Here is a 13,348-nt window from a genome sequence, read left to right as displayed (position 1 = left end):
TTCTCTTCACCTGGGAGTTTGAGAATCACAGAGCTCAGTTCTCTCAAAGGGAAGTGCAATATATGTCTGAGACTGCAGTCTCTGTAGGCTGCAATCCTATAAAAGCTAGGCCAACGATATGTAAATGTGAAGCTTGAAATACGTTCCAGACTGGATAAGAAAGGGTAAAGGAAGAAATATGGTTTAATGGGCTCTCAGACAATGTAAAAATAATAAAAAAAAAAAACGAAAACAAAAAACTGGTAGAGATGTAATGTGAGGCTCTTGAATTCAGCTAGAGGCCCATAAAAGACATCCTGATTGACAGAGGTAAATCCCAAAGACTTCACTCTCACTCTCCCTTCGCCTTCACCAGGCCTGAAGTACCAGCCACCCTGGATCTCCTTGGCCCTTTCATTAGAAAGCAGGGCAACCCTCTCTTTTCCACGGAAGGTGGTGAGAGAAAGGCCTTAAGGTACGAAAACGATACAGAGCAAGTAAACAATCGAATATGCCTGAGTAGTGGTAAAATTATCGTTCCTTGAGGCAGGAGAATATATTTCACGCCCTCTCAAGGTCCCTTCGGTTCAAGGGTACGGTCATCCTCCGGCTGTACTAGGGGGAGGGCCTGCAACGACCGTGCTGCCATGGAAACGCGCCGCCGTGTTCCTTTTTCTTACGTGGGGCGGGGCACTCCACCTCCGTCACCTATCATTCACAGGGTTTTCTGAGTGGCGGGCTGCAGCAGCGAATGGGCGATCCTATATTGAGTGACGCGACGGGAAAAGGGGGAGTTCGCGGTTGGTGGCGGCGGTAGCTACAGCAGCGACCTGGGTTTGGAGCTGGAGGGACCTGGGGAGCGTGCAGAGACCTCTAGCTCGAGCGTGACGGACCTCCCGCCGGCATGCCTGGTACAGTTTGTAGACAAATGGGGGCGAGGTCGGTCCTGACAGCTTGAATTTCGAGTCTGAAGGGATGGCTGACCGGAGGGGGGCGGGGTGGCAAGCATGGCGGCTGTGACGGGGAAGGGGTTGGAGGGCCCTGAGGAGGGGGTGGGGAAGCAATAGCTAGGAAGGCTGGGTGGTCGTTAGGAAACGTGAAGGGTCGTGGTGGTTCGGGAGAACAGATATTACTAAGCACCCTTTTGGGGGGCGGTAGAGGCGCCAGGAGGACGTGGAGTTGTGGGGGATGGAAAAAGGGGCGGGGAGTGAAGGGGTTAGGAAGGAGGGGAAAGGGTGTCTGCAGGAAGGTGATGGAGAAGAAGAGGGTGGGAGGAACAGACAGGCTGAATATAAATAACGAGGAAACAGGGCCTTGGGAGGTATGGTAGGAAAGTGCTTGTAGCGATTATGAATATAGTGTTCTAATTGGAGGAGCCCTGGATGGTCTCCTTTCCCAGGTTTCATACTTCCGCCCCACATTTTAGGCACTGACGGTGGGAGGAAGGCTAGTAGGTTATACAGAACTGATCTTTTATTATGCCATTCCAGGGGAGCAGATGGACCCTACTGGAAGTCAGTTGGATTCAGATTTCTCTCAGCAAGATACTCCTTGCCTGATAATTGAAGATTCTCAGCCTGAAAGCCAGGTTCTAGAAGATGATTCTGGTTCTCACTTCAGTATGCTATCTCGACACCTTCCTAATTTACAGACGCACAAAGAGAACCCTCTGTTGGTGAGTGGTATATTGTTTGGAAATGATTGAGCAGATTTCTTTTAGTTTGTAATCTAAGCCAATCAGCAAACGTACATATTTGGAAGATCATTACCTTTTAGATAAAGTTGGTAGGAAAAATGAAATCAACATGTTCACAAGAAGTATACCTCATTTTGGATTATTTCATATGTAATGGAGATATTACATATGTGTATTTTCTAGGATGTTGTTTCCAATCCTGAACAAACAGCAAGAGAAGAACATGGAGACAGGAAAAGTGAATTCAGTGAACACTTGAAAGAAAACAGGTCTGCAGGTGAGGTACTTAAAGCTGTTGGTTCCCTTTGCATTTTTGGGGTACTCTTGTTGGAGCTGGGTGGATTTAAACATGTGGTAGTGAATGTATATAAGGAAGTTTAGCTCAGTATCTGGCGCATAGTAGCCACTCAAAACGTTAGTCTTCTAATGTAGTTGATTAGATTGGTATTGTCTGTATTCCTGATTTTGTATTAAAGTTTGATGGTAAATGCCTGTTGTGCTAATATCCATTCATTTTTTTCAGATCCTGTAGATTCCTCTCATTTGGACACATGTGGTTCTGTCAGTCAGGTCATTGAACAGTTGCCTCAGCCAAACAGGACAACCAGGTATACTAACTTTTGAAGGAATTTGTTTACATTTATTAACTCTTCATTTCTCTCTTTTATCTGTACTTGCTTCCTCATTCCAAGGATAAATGGATTGATTTTATTTTTGTAAATTAGGGAGTGGAACCTGAGGATAGTATATATTTTTAGTACTGATAGATGAAAATCTCTTGTGAAGTAATACCATTTCACATGTACATTTTCAAATGTGATCTAACTTGTGCATGTGAAACAAAATAAGTGTTTCTCATTCTTAGATATGACTTCATTTGTGATAGTATTTGATTCTGCTTTGAGTCTGAGTTCTCTGAACAAAGGTTTTTGGTCACATTTTACCTTTTTGATAATTGCCAGAGATTTTCTGTTTGATTTAGTTAAATTAATTATATACACATTTTTATTAGTAGAAAAAAATCTAAAAAATTATTTAGGTATGTTATCAAAACTATTAAGTCTGCTTTCTACTAGCAACCAAAGTACCTGACTAGTTTTAAACCCACAGTGTTTAATTCATACCCTAAACAATATTCAACTTAAAAGTTAAGTATCTTAACTTAAAGATGTATATCTTTACAGTGTCCATTTATTGAATTCATCCTCTGTGTAGGCACTGTATTGGGTGTTTAACATATCTCGTTTAATTCCATCTTTAAAGCAGATATACAATGAAGACATGATACTATTCTCATTGTATAGAGGAAGAATCTGATGGACAAAAAAGTTCAATAATTTGCTCTAGAATGCACTGCTAGTAAATGACAGAGCTGGGCTTTGAATTTGGTCCTTCTGACTTGATGCCATCTCTTTCTTTTTTACTATCCAGTGCTTCTCAAATTCTTCTGCCCAGATTTTCCCAAGGTGACAGGAGAATGTAGACAACTTGAAGAGTCTTGCAAGTGGAAGGATAGAATGAGGAGATAGAGAGGAGAATGTTAGTTTGAAGCAGTTGTTAAAGATATAGTGTTATCTCCAAATGAAATGTTTTTTGTTCTTTTTTTGTATTGTATACTTTCTCTGTTTTAACATGACTTTTTCTCCCATGTCATTAAATAAAATGATGGGTTATTTTGGTCTGCAGGTGGGTTTTGTTTGACCCATGCATGGTTGTAAAATATATTTAAATTAATTGACAATTTTAAAATGGGAAAATTTCACATAAAACCTGGATTTCTGGCTTTTGGATTCCTGCTTCTTATGGGCCATAGTCAACCAGAGCTGTGAGAAACAGCCATCCTCTGCTTAGATGGGCTATGTGTGGTATAGTCCCTACAACTCACCATTGCACTTGGACACTCAGGTCTGGTGCTCTTTTATCATTTATCACAGTGCTTGTGTGTTGGTCTTACATCCAATTGCTTCACTCACCTAAGTTAACCTTTTTTTGCTTTCTGAAGGCGTATACGTTTATGGTATCTTTTCAGGAATATGTACTAGACTTCTCTATGTTTTGGGGTGGTCCAGCACCCTGGCTTGAACCAGTGAGGGGAAGGAAGTGTATATGTCTTTCATTGTGAATGAAGCAATGCTGTTGAGAAGTTAACATGCTACTTTCTTTCCCTTTTTTTGCATCAAGGTGTTACATTTTCTCTAAAAAGAAATATTGAATGTCTACATTCCAGAAATGTACAGGCACTGTGGCAGGTACTCAGAAGGGGCTTTGTGATCATGGGGCTTATAATTTAATAGGGGAACAGACATTAAATTAAATCATTACATAAATAGCTATTCAGTTGGAATCATGATCATTGCAATGAGGGAAAAAATAGATTAGTTTTACAATATATAACCTAATCTAGGGAAATTGGGGAAATCATCTTTGAGGATGCAATCTAAACAATAAGTTTGTTTAGAGTGCGTTTGCTAGGCTTAGTTGAGGGGCTCAGCAGAAGCATGGAGTGTGAAAAGAAGAGCTTTCCAGACAGAGGGAAATGCATGTGAAAGGCTATAAAGCTGGAAAAAATTTGCAGTTGATTCTCAAGGAATCAGAGGTCTTCAAAACATGTGTATTGATTTTTTTTTTTTTAAATTTATTTATTTATTTAATTCCCCCCCTCCCCTGGTTGTCTGTTCTTGGTGTCTATTTGCTGCGTCTTGTTTCTTTGTCCGCTTCTGTTGTCGTCAGCGGCACAGGAAGTGTGGGTGGCGCCATTCCTGGGCAGGCTGCTCTTTCTTTTCACGCTGGGCTGCTTTCGTCACGGGCGCACTCCTTGCGCGTGGGGCTCCCCCACGCGGGGGACACCCTTGCGTGGCACGGCACTCCTTGCGCGCATCAGCACTGCGCATGGCCAGCTCCACACGGGTCAAGGAGGCCGGGGGTTTGAACCGCGGACCTCCCATATGGTAGACGGACGCCCTAACCACTGGGCCAAAGTCCGTTTCCCGTGTATTGATTTTTTCAGGGCTTTTCCATCTTCTCTGTTTTGGTTTTCTTTACTCATTAATGCAGATATTTTCAAAGAACTGTCTGCTTGTGAAACTTTATCTGCTTCATAAAATTCTGAAATATCTTCTTGCCTTAGTGTTCTGTTGATGTAAGTTGATGGTCATAAGCATGGAATATCCTAAAAATTATGCTGAAGAAATATGGATGTATATTTTTATTTCCCCATTAAACATTTTTTTAAAAAACTAAGGTTATTGTAGAACGCATGTGGCAATTATAAGTAATACATAGAGATCCTTTGTCTGCTTTTGTCCACTTTCCCCCAAGGACAACATTTTGTAAAACTGTACAATAGAATAATTTCACAATGAGGAGATTGACACTACTAAAATTTATAGATCTTGTTTAGATTGCCCCAATTTTACTTGTATTCATTTGCGTGTGTGTGTATATTAAGTTTATTTTGAGGTTCCAGGGTCTAGAGATTGAACCCACAACCTGTATGTGGGAAGCCAGCGCTCAACAACTGAGCCACTTGGCTTCTTTGAGTTGGTTTTATTGTTTTGCTTGTTGTTTTGCTTTTGTTTTTTTCAGGAGGCACTGGGAATCTGATCTGGGACCTCCCATGTAGGAGGTGGGAGCACAAGTGCTTGAGCCGCATCCTCTCCTAAGTTTTATACAGTTCTGTCACCTTTGTAGGTTTATGTAGCCATGATACACAATATGGAATAGTTCCAATACTGTTCCATAAGGATTCCTAGTGTTGTCTTTTATTAATGATATCCCACTTCCCTCTACCATACCCAAACCCCAGGCAACCACTAAACTGTCCTTCATTTGTACAATTTTGTTATTTCAAAATGTTACATGAATGGAATCATATGGTATATAACTTTTGGGGATTGGCTTTTTTTCACTTAGCCTAATTCCCAGGAGATTCAGCCAAATTGTCGGTATATCAGTAGTTCATTCCTATTTATTGCTGAGTAGTATTCCATGATATGGATATGCCACAGCTTGTTTAACCATTCACCTGTTGAAGGATACCCAGGCTGATTCTGGATTTTGATTGTTAAAAATAAAGCTGCTACGAGCATTCATGTATAGGGTTTTATGTGGAACATAAATCTTCATTTCTCTGGGATAAATGCCTAGAGTATAATTGCTGGATTATGTGATAGATGCATATTTAGTTTTTTAAAGAAACGGCCAAACCACCATTTTATAGTCTCACAGGTAATGTATGAGTGATCTAATTTCTTTATATTTTTGCAAGCATTTGGTTTTTAACGTTTTAGCCATTAGTAGATAGGTAGAAATATTTTATTGTGGATTTAATTTGCACTTTCTTAATGGCTAATGAAGTTGAGCATTTTTTCATATGCTTATTTTTCATTTGTATGTCCTCTTTGTTGAATTATCTCTTATTTTCCATTTGTATGTCCTCTTTGTTGAATTATCTGTTTGTTTTTTGCCCATTTTCTAATTTGATTATTTTTTTACTGTTGAGTTTTGACAGTTCTTTATGCATTCTGCATATTAGTCCTTTGTTGGCTATATGGTCTACAAATATATCCTACCAATCTATAGCTTGTCTTTTTATCCTCTTCACAGAGTCCTTCACAAAACAAGTTTTAATTTTGATGAGGTCTTTTAAGTACTTTTTTATAGAGGAATAAAAGTAAATGGCTCTTTTTCATCCTCAGTCCCCTTTCATAGAGGCAACCCTCTCTAAGAGTTTGTGTTTTTACTTCTTTGGGAGATTATCTCCCTAGCTCTAATACTATTATAAAACTAAGTAATACTGTTATACTGCCATTTATTTATTTTTTTTTAAAGATTTATTTTACTTCCCCCCCCCCTTTCTTCCCTTTTGCCCCCCTTTCCGTTGTCTGCTTTCTGTGTCCATTCACTGTGTGTTCTTCTGGGTCAGCTTGTATTCTCATTAGCGGCTCCAGGAACCGATCCTGGGACCTACTGGAGTGGGAGAGAGGCGATTAGTCTCTTATACTACCTCAGCTCCCCTATTCTGCTATGTCTTTCTTATTTTCTCTCCTCAATGTCTCTTGTTGTGCCATCTTGCTGCGCCAGCTCTCCATGTCAGCTGGTACTCCTGCGTGGGGCTTTTCCCACATGAGGCAGTATTCCTTCGTAGGGCGGCTCTCCTGCGCTGGGCTGCATTCCCACATGGGCCAGCACTCCACATGGGCCAGCTTGTTCTCACCAGGAGGCCCTGGGCATTGAATCCTGGGCCTCCTATATGGTAGACGGGAGCCCAGTTGGTTCAGCCACATCCCATTTCTCCTGCCATTTCTTGTTTTATCAGATTAAGACCATTGAGTTCCAGCAATGAAAGATGAGGGTTTAACTTAAACCAATACCCTCTCAATTTTTGATAATTATTTTAGTTCTTCTGTTGGCTAGGTTTGTACCTCTAAATAATATATTTAAACCTTTATTTTTTTTCCATCAGCTTTAGAGAGAAGTTTAACATCAATACTATTTTTTGTCTATAGCCTGATTCACCTAATTATTTTAAAAATATTTATTGAGTAACTTACTATATGTCAAGCACTGTTGGGTTTTGGGAATATGTAGTGATCAGAAAAGGTAAAAATCCTAGTCCCTGATGGAATTTACATTCTTGTAGGGGATAAAGTAATACATGATACATAAGTAAAATGCATAGTATTTTAGTGCTGATAGAGACTGAAGAGAAAAAAAAAGCAGAGGAAGGAGCAGGAAGTATCAGTTGCAAGTTTAGGTGGGATGGCTAGAGAATGCTTCACTTATGTGATATTTGATTAAAAATCTAAATTGAGTAATTGATCTCTGCTATTATCTGGGATGAGTGTAAGCTATCCATTGACAGCAGCAAGTGCCAAGGCCCTGAGGCCTGAGAATATTTGAAAAAAAATGGCATGAAGGTTAGTGTGACTGGAGTGGAGAGGAGGGATTAAGAGGAATGAAGAAGAGGTCAAGAAGTAAGGATCAATTAATTATATAAGGCCTTAAAGGTCATTGTGAAGAATTTGGCTTTTATTCTTAGTGAGGTAGTATGGCATTTGAGGATTTTGAGCAGAGAAATGATACAATCTGACTTAGATTTTCAGGATCCCTCTGGCTGCTGGATCAAAAATAGACTGAAGGGATGGGGTGAGGGAGCAGTGAAAGAAGCCAGAAAACCAACTTGGAAATAATTTAGGAAAAATATCACTGGCTAGACCAGGGTGGAAGTGAATAAGGAATGTGGGGATTTGGGATATATTTTGAAAATAGAATTTGAAGAGATCAGATATGGAGTATGAGAAAAAGGAAGGAGGTAACAATGATTCCAAGTTTTTGGTTTGAATAACTAGGACAATGGAATTTCTGTTAATTGAGGTGGAGAGGACTGTAGGAGGAGAAGTTTGGTTTTAGTCTTGTTAAAATTGAGCTTCCTTTTTGATAAATGAAGATGTTGAGGAGGCATCTAGGCAGTGCACCTCTGGAGCTTAGGGGAAAACTTTACGCTGGAGATTTAAATTGCAGAGTCATAGGCATATGGATGGTATTCAGAACCATGTGTCTGAAAAAGGTCTCTAAAAAGGTGAGTGCGGCTAGAGAAGAGGTCCAAGAACTCATCAAGCTGTGGGGTCCACCACTGTTTAAAGGTCAGGGACATGAAGAAAACCCCCAAAAAGAGACTGAGAAGGATCTAAAATACACAATTTTGTGCTGTCCTCTGTTTTTTAGCCTTTTGTCATATTTGATCCTGAAATTTCTTTCCCTTTATTTCCCAAGGTCATGTATCTGGTTCTCCCAGGTATGTAGGTAATGTCCTACGGTATTTTTGTGAAAATCTTTATGTAGTCTTTTTTCTTTTCATTGGATCGTAGTCTCTAACTTCCCAAATTTATTTTTTCACCTCTTTTATGTGTATTAAGTGATGTTTAATATATGAAATATTCAGTGTGTAGGAAGTTACAGGGAAGCAAAAATGTCATCTGTAATCCTGCCACCCAGAGGCCAAACGATGTAAACATTTTGGCATATTTTCTCTTTTTTTGTGTACATTTGATTTACGTAGTTGAAATCATATAGAAAGTAAAAGTTTGTATACTGATCTCTTTCTTAACCATCTGAGCATTTTCTCATGATAGTGAAAGCTCTTAGTAGAATTTCCCCTGGTTTTTTATTTTCAAAGTTTAAACCTACAGAAGACATGAGAGAATAGTACACATTTGTTCTCTCTTTCTCTGTATGTGTGTATTTATCTTTTTGGGTCTGAATAAGTTGACACTAAGTAGCAGACATTCCCCTTTAAGTACTTCCACCGGCATGCTCTAAGAATAAGTACATTATTCTATATGATCACAATACCATTATTACACCTAAGAAAATAGTAATTCCATAATATCAAATCATATAATTCATATTCTAATTTTCCCAGTTGTCTTTTATATTGGATAACACACTATAATTAGTTGTTTCAAACATTTTTAATGGCTGCATAATACTCCATTTATAGGTTTGAAGTTATTTAACCATTTCTCTAATGCCAAACTTAAAGGTTCTTTCTCTTTTTAAGAACAGTTTTATTCACATACTGTACAATCCATTCTAAGTGTACAATCACTGGCTATCAGTATAATCAGAGTTGTGTATTCATCACTACAGTCAATTTGAAAACCTCCTCACTGCTCCAATGAGAAAATTCCCCTACCCCATATAATCTCCTATTATTAATACTTAGCATTGGTATGGTACCTTTGTTACACTTGATGAAAGAATATTACAGTCTTAGTGTTTATTATAGTACATAATTTGCATTAGTTCCCCCCCCATATACCATGCTATTGTTAACCCCTTTTAATAGTGGCGTACATTTGTTGTAGTTCATGGAAGAACATTCTTATCTTCACCTATAATCATTTCCAAACATTTACAATCAAAAGGTTCTTTCTTAATAGCAGTAAACTTTGAGAATGAAGTTTGCACAAGAATCTTTACACATTTCAAGTTATTTCTTAGAATTGAAATATTGGAATTACTGGGTATGAATTTTCTTTTTTTAGATTAATTTATTTCTCCCCACCCCCTCATTGTTTGCGCTTGTTGTCTGTTCATCTTCCTTTCAGGAGGCAGTGGGAACTGAACCTGGGGGCCTCCCATGTGGGAGGGAGGTACCAAATTGCTGGAGCCATCTCTGCTCCCTGCTTTTGTTGTATCTCTCATTATGTTTTCCTCCCCTGTCTCTTGTTGCATCATCTTGTTGTGCCAGGTCACTGGTGGCTCCAGCCTGTCATGCCAGCTCGCTGTCTTGCTCATCTTCTCTAGGAGGCACCAGGAACCAAACCTGGGACCTCCCATGTGATAGGCAGGAGCTCAATTGCTTGAGCCACATCTGCTTCCCAGGGTATGAACATTTTTAAAGCTCTTGACATGTGTTTCTAAATTGTTTTCTAGAGAGAAAACATTGATCCATAGTTTCATGAGCTGCGTATGATATTGCTTATTTCACCTCAGTTTGGGCAGCACTGAAAAGTAGTATAGTATTAAAATTTTATTTTCTACTTTGGCAAAGAATAGTTTCTCTGATTTTTAAAAATACTTATATTTTTTAATTTTTATTTTTCAAGTACTGGGGGCCGGGAATTAAAACAAGACCTTGTATGTGAGAAGCAGCACTCAACCACTGAGCCACATTGGCTTCCCTGTGTTGACTTTTCATTTGTTTTGCTTGTTGCCTGTCTTTGTTTTTTTTCAGGAGGCACCAGGAACTGAACCTGGGACCTCCCATTGTGGAGGTGGGCACTCAACTGCTTGAGCCACATCTGTTCCCCTGTATTTTTTTTAAAATAAATTATCTATTCTGTCATTTGTCCATTTATATTTTGGATTTCTTGGTATGAATTCCTTATATTTTATGGGGCTTATCTTTTGTATTTGTTGTAGGTATTTTTTCCTAATCAGTTGTCTTTTAATTTTATTATATTTTTTTTATCTGTAGTAACATTTTAAATACATATACCTCTTTTCTCAATCTTTATTCAGATACTCTGGTTCTGTGTTTGTATTCTAAGATTTGTTATAAAATATTTTCATGAGCTTTATCCACTTTTAATAGATATGGTTTTGTTCCCCTGCTCATCTAATGTAGATCTTCACTTGTTACTTGTCAGTAGTTCTATTGAATGCAGGATTTTTCTATCCTTGCTCATATCTTTTTAGAGAAGGATAATATTCATGTATGTTTGAGCCTTTCTGCTGTTTAATTTTATTTGCTTAATTCTGAGTGGTATTTTTAGCGAACTTTTTAGGTGCTTTCTGTAGAACACTTAAAGGGATTAAGTCTTTAGATTTTTTCAAATATGGTTAATAGATGGTTGGTGTATGGGAGCCAAAATAAAATTCGAGAGTGCTCTGAGCAAAGTGTCCAAACTATCTGAGAACACATGATTGTATCTTTCTGCTGTGTAGTGTTCTGGGAATGTCAGTGGAATCTGCTCCTGCTATGGGGGAAGAGAAAGAAGAAGAAGAGGTGGAAGAAAAGGAGAAAGAGGAGAAAGAAGAAGATATTCCAGATGGTACCACTCACTCCCTTGGTGTTGAAGGTAGTCTTGTGCCTTTTTCAGGATATTAGATTGCTCTGATTTCCTTTAACATGAAAATACACAGGACCAGATTTCTCCTCTTTATCAAGTTATGGATTTTTCATCAGAATGTTTAAGTTGAGAGTATTCGTTAAGAAATTTGCTAATATTACAAACTATTTCCGCCTAATTTGGCCTTCAGGGATTTCTAGCTCATTGATTAGCCCTTATTCTGCATATTGCTTTTTCTTCCTTTTGTATTCATTTGTTTCTCATATTTTTGGGAGATGTGCCTTGTGGGGTGAAAGTACAACCTGATTGTTGAGTGTATGGGTACCGTTTATAGTATATCTTCAGAAAGTAAATATAGTCTAGTAATGTGAGAGGCTTGTAAGATTTTATAGTATGACATTTTTGCTTCATCAAACATTTTTCTCCTTCATGTTGTGCTTTTATTAATTTTATTTTGCAAAATTTTGTGGAGCACAGCTTTCATATGAAGGACTTAACAAGATCCCCCTTTGCATAGGACAACAGCTTGCATGGTGCATAATATAGGATGATACCTAATTTCTTGGGGTTTTGGTCCTAGATCCTGCCTCATCACAGATGGGCTTTGGGATTTTGGAACTTTCTCAGAGCCAGGATGTTGAAGAACGTACATATGAAGTGGACAAAGAGCATCTACAGTCAGTAACCACCAACCCTGGTTATACCAGGCTTTCTGATGTGGATGCTAATATTGGTATGGAACATGTTACTGGCATTTAGAGTTGTTTGTGTTTTCCTCCCCTGCTAGTTATTTGGTTTTTTGGAAGTAGGTTACTGGTTACTTTTCTTTTTGGAATGATGCTTTTTTATTTTCAAATTGAATTTCTATTAAAATCTTTGCCTTTTAAAAGCATTTGGAAAAAAAATATAAAAGCATTTGGGACCGCTTTTAGTATTTTGAAAAATATCTCCTTCCTGTCGTCTAAAACTTTAAGCAAATAAGCATGAAGAACAGTCCAATGAAGATAAATCCATGGCAGAACAGCTGAGCAATGATGATTCCATTGCAGGACAGCCCAGTGAGGATGTACATGTGGTAGAAGAGCAAAATCCACCACCTGCAAGGTAAACCATGTTCTTTTTAGAAGGTGTTTATGGGGTTCTGCTATAGTGCTGTAATAATTTTATTTTGCTAAGTAAAAACATTTTAGGAATTGTTGATCCCCCCCCCTTATCCTGGTAATATTTTTGGTCCAATAGAAACACTGATTATTTATTAGTTCTCATTTTATCTTCATCTTACCTGTATGCATATTACAAAATAGTTTCATTGCTGTTGTGACTAAGTATGACTCCTTAATCTTTGGTTGCCACTTCTTTTCTCTGATCTTTGTCTACAGAGGCATTTTCTCTGTCTTCCTAGCCCTCCTGGGGTTATGAGGAATCATATGAATATTATATATGAAAACTTACCCTTTCTATATTTGGGAAGCACCCAAATAATAGCTTTGGGTCCTCAGGTATCATGTGTCTGGCAGTTTATGGTATACATGCAGTTGAGAGTCCTTTAGGCCACCCCCCTTAGCTTGGAAAATCAAGATTGGGCCCAGTAGACATGAAGTCCATGCCTGTTTTGCCCCGTTCCCCAACAAACCTTTCTTTGTTCCTGCTGGTGGGTTGGCAAGGCCACATGGAGGAGCCACAGAGGCCTAGGGTCAGTGTGCTCCATGGAGGTCTGTGGGCAGGTTGCTCTGCCCTGGATTCACGGCCATCCCTGCCAAGCTAGAGTGGTTCTAGAGTTACCAGAGGGTTCAGAAACTGCCATTGGCCCCTGATACTAGAGTGCTCAGCCTCCATCATGACCGCTCCTCCACATTAGGTGTTAGAAAGGTGTACAGGCCCTGAATTGTTCCAGGCCCTTCGGGGAGGTAGTCCCTTCCATGTTCCCTGCATGTGCCCCACCCCATGGGCCTCTGGACTGATCAGGTGGGACCAGGATACAGCCCTAACTCCCAGGTCGAGGGCCAGGGAGGGGAAAGGACCTGCCCAAAGTCTCTCAACAGAACCTTCTGGTATACTCCCCCACCCCATCGGTCTCTGTGGTGCATAGCCAGAT

At 39.2% G+C, this 13,348-nt stretch overlaps 1 protein-coding gene across 24 annotated transcripts in view; it reads left to right on the top strand.

Moving 5' to 3' along the window:
- Window positions 1–657: 657 nt before the first annotated feature.
- Window positions 658–13,348, top strand: part of TP53BP1 (tumor protein p53 binding protein 1) — an 88,733-nt gene continuing 76,042 nt past the window's right edge. For 10 of the 24 annotated variants that reach the window (XR_011648418.1, XM_058294040.2, XM_058294034.2 and 7 more), the window contains exons 1-7: window positions 658–890; window positions 1,470–1,654; window positions 1,859–1,952; window positions 2,199–2,283; window positions 11,129–11,262; window positions 11,834–11,986; window positions 12,228–12,357. Coding sequence is in view for 23 of the 24 variants with exons in the window: in XM_058294040.2 (XP_058150023.1) it covers window positions 884–890; window positions 1,470–1,654; window positions 1,859–1,952; window positions 2,199–2,283; window positions 11,129–11,262; window positions 11,834–11,986; window positions 12,228–12,357 (788 nt within the window). In the remaining variant the exon portion in view is untranslated. Of the gene's footprint in view, window positions 891–1,469; window positions 1,655–1,858; window positions 1,953–2,198; window positions 2,284–3,839; window positions 3,925–11,128; window positions 11,263–11,833; window positions 11,987–12,227; window positions 12,358–13,348 lie in introns of those variants that run through there. The other 14 variants (XM_058294041.2, XM_058294038.2, XM_058294037.2 and 11 more) reach the window with 4 other exon arrangements.

This window comes from Dasypus novemcinctus, chromosome 3, assembly GCF_030445035.2.
Source record: "Dasypus novemcinctus isolate mDasNov1 chromosome 3, mDasNov1.1.hap2, whole genome shotgun sequence".
In the NCBI taxonomy this organism is placed as follows: Eukaryota; Metazoa; Chordata; class Mammalia; order Cingulata; family Dasypodidae; genus Dasypus; species Dasypus novemcinctus.
The sequence above is the reverse complement of the archived record's forward strand: the minus strand, read 5'-3'. Positions and strand labels throughout refer to the sequence as shown.